The sequence below is a fragment of the Littorina saxatilis genome, linkage group LG16 (genome assembly GCF_037325665.1).
Source record: "Littorina saxatilis isolate snail1 linkage group LG16, US_GU_Lsax_2.0, whole genome shotgun sequence".
Taxonomy (NCBI): Eukaryota; Metazoa; Mollusca; class Gastropoda; order Littorinimorpha; family Littorinidae; genus Littorina; species Littorina saxatilis.
The window spans coordinates 4986418-4988917 of NC_090260.1; the positions used below are offsets into that span (position 1 = coordinate 4986418).

The 2500-nt window shown below is 59.8% G+C and overlaps 3 protein-coding genes across 5 annotated transcripts in view; 1 reads left to right on the plus strand and 2 right to left on the minus strand.

The window, feature by feature from the left end:
* Nucleotides 1-563, minus strand: part of LOC138951287 (uncharacterized) — a 10052-nt gene extending 9489 nt beyond the window's left edge. The window contains exon 1 of the mRNA XM_070322917.1: nucleotides 454-563. Within this exon, the coding sequence (XP_070179018.1) occupies nucleotides 454-537 (84 nt within the window). The 5' untranslated portion in view covers nucleotides 538-563. The remainder of the gene's footprint in view (nucleotides 1-453) is intronic.
* Nucleotides 1-2500, minus strand: part of LOC138950247 (uncharacterized) — a 796434-nt gene that overhangs the window by 59489 nt on the left and 734445 nt on the right. The window lies entirely within an intron of this gene.
* The window catches only part of LOC138950264 (uncharacterized), a gene marked incomplete in the record, with an annotated part of 260344 nt that overhangs the window by 37767 nt on the left and 220077 nt on the right, over nucleotides 1-2500 (plus strand).

Sequence of the window (2500 nt, forward strand, 5' to 3'; positions counted from 1 at the left end):
AAACTGACAGCAATAGAAAAGTTGTTATAACCAAGACTTGTGTGCAAATCTGCCAGCCCGGTAGCTCAATTGGTAGAGCACTGGACTTCGGAAGGTCGCAGGTTCGAATTCGGGCCGGGACGGATTCGGGTCAACTTTATGTGCAGACACAGAGACGGAAGCCACCACAATGGCACGTAAAAGACCTTGGTCATTCTGCCATAAGTGCAGGTGGCTGAATACACCTAAACACGCAGACACCTGGGTAGCGCGACTCCGTTGCTGCTAGCTTTCCACTGGGAGGAAGCGACCCGAATTTCCCAGCGATGGGACAATAAAGTAATGAAAATGAAATGAAAATAGGTCTAACAAAGACGTGAGACCCAAACTGCCAGCCATATAAAGAGTTATAAGATTAACATTAGTAACATCTGTGGCCCAAACTGCTAGCCATATAAAGTATGATAGGCTGACCGAGAGATAGGTGATGTGCTGCGTCCCGGCGTCAACGATCTTCGAGCTGAAGCTGAAGTTGTCGGTCATGTTGGGCAGGGCCATGGTGTTGACTCGGTGCGCACACGCCACGCCCTGGGGGGTCTGTAACATGCATCAGCTGAGATGAGATGAGATGAGATGAGGTGAGATGAGATGAGAAGCGATGAGATGAAATGAGATGAGATGAGATGAGATGAGATGAGATGAGATGAGATGAGATGAGATGATATGAGATGAGACCTCCCAATCCTGACACCTCACACCCACACACCCCTGCCCCTCCATCTCCCAATCCTGACACCCACACCCACCCACCCCTGCCACTCTATCTCCCAATCCTGACACCCCACACCCACCCCTGCCACTCCATCTCCCAATCCTGACACCCACACCCACGCACCCCTGCCCCTCCATCTCCCAATCCTGACACCCCACACCCACCCACCCTTTCCCCTCCATCTCTCAATCCTGACACCCCACACCCACCCACCCCTGCCCCTCCATCTCCCAATCCTGACACCCACACCCACGCACCCCTGCCCCTCCATCTCCCAATCCTGACACCCCACACCCACCCACCCTTTCCCCTCCATCTCCCAATCCTGACACCCCACACCCACCCACCCTTTCCCCTCCATCTCTCAATCCTGACACCCCACACCCCCACACCCCTGCCCCTCCATCTCCCAATCCTGACACCCCACACCCACACACCCCTGCCCCTCCATCTCCCAATCCTGACACCCCACACCCACCCACCCCTGCCCCTCCATCTCCCAATCCTGACACCCCACACCCACCCACCCTTTCCCCTCCATCTCCCAATCCTGACACCCCACACCCACCCCTGCCCCTCTATCTCCCTATCCTGACACCCACACCCACCCACCCCTGCCCCTCCATCTCCCAATCCTGACACCCCACACCCACCCACCCCTGCCCCTCTATCTCCCAATCCTGACACCCCACACCCACCCACCCCTGTCCCTCTATCTCCCAATCCTGACACCCCACACCCACCCACCCCTGTCCCTCTATCTCCCTATCCTGACACCCACACCCACCCACCCCTGCCCCTCCATCTCCCAATCCTGACACCCCACACCCACCCACCCCTGCCCCTCTATCTCCCAATCCTGACACCCCACACCCACCCACCCCTGCCCCTCTATCTCCCAATCCTGACACCCCACACCCACCCACCCCTGCCCCTCCATCTCCCAATCCTGACACCCCACAACCACACACCCCTGCCCCTCCATCTCCCAATCCTGACACCCACACCCACCCCTGCCCCTCTATCTCCCAATCCTGACACCCCACACCCACCCACCCCTGCCCCTCCATCTCCCAATCCTGACACCCCACACCCACCCACCCCTGCCCCTCCATCTCCCAATCCTGACACCCCACACCCACCCCTGCCACTCCATCTCCCAATCCTGACACCCCACACCCACACACCCCTGCCACTCCATCTCCCAATCCTGACACCCCACACCCACCCACCCCTGTCCCTCCATCTCCCAATCCTGACACCCCACACCCACCCACCCCTGCCCCTCCATCTCCCAATCCTGACACCCCACACCCACCCACCCCTGCCCCTCCATCTCCCAATCCTGACACCCCACACCCACACACCCCTGTCCCTCCATCTCCCTATCCTGACACCCACACCCACCCACCCCTGCCCCTCCATCTCCCAATCCTGACACCCCACACCCACCCACCCCTGTCCCTCCATCTCCCAATCCTGACACCCCACACCCACCCACCCCTGCCCCTCCATCTCCCAATCCTGACACCCCACACCCACCCACCCCTGCCCCTCCATCTCCCAATCCTGACACCCACACCCACACACCCCTGCCCCTCCATCTCCCTATCCTGACACCCACACCCACCCACCCCTGCCCCTCCATCTCCCAATCCTGACACCCCACACCCACCCACCCCTGTCCCTCCATCTCCCAATCCTGACACCCCACACCCACCCACCCCTGCCCCTCCATCTCCCAATCCT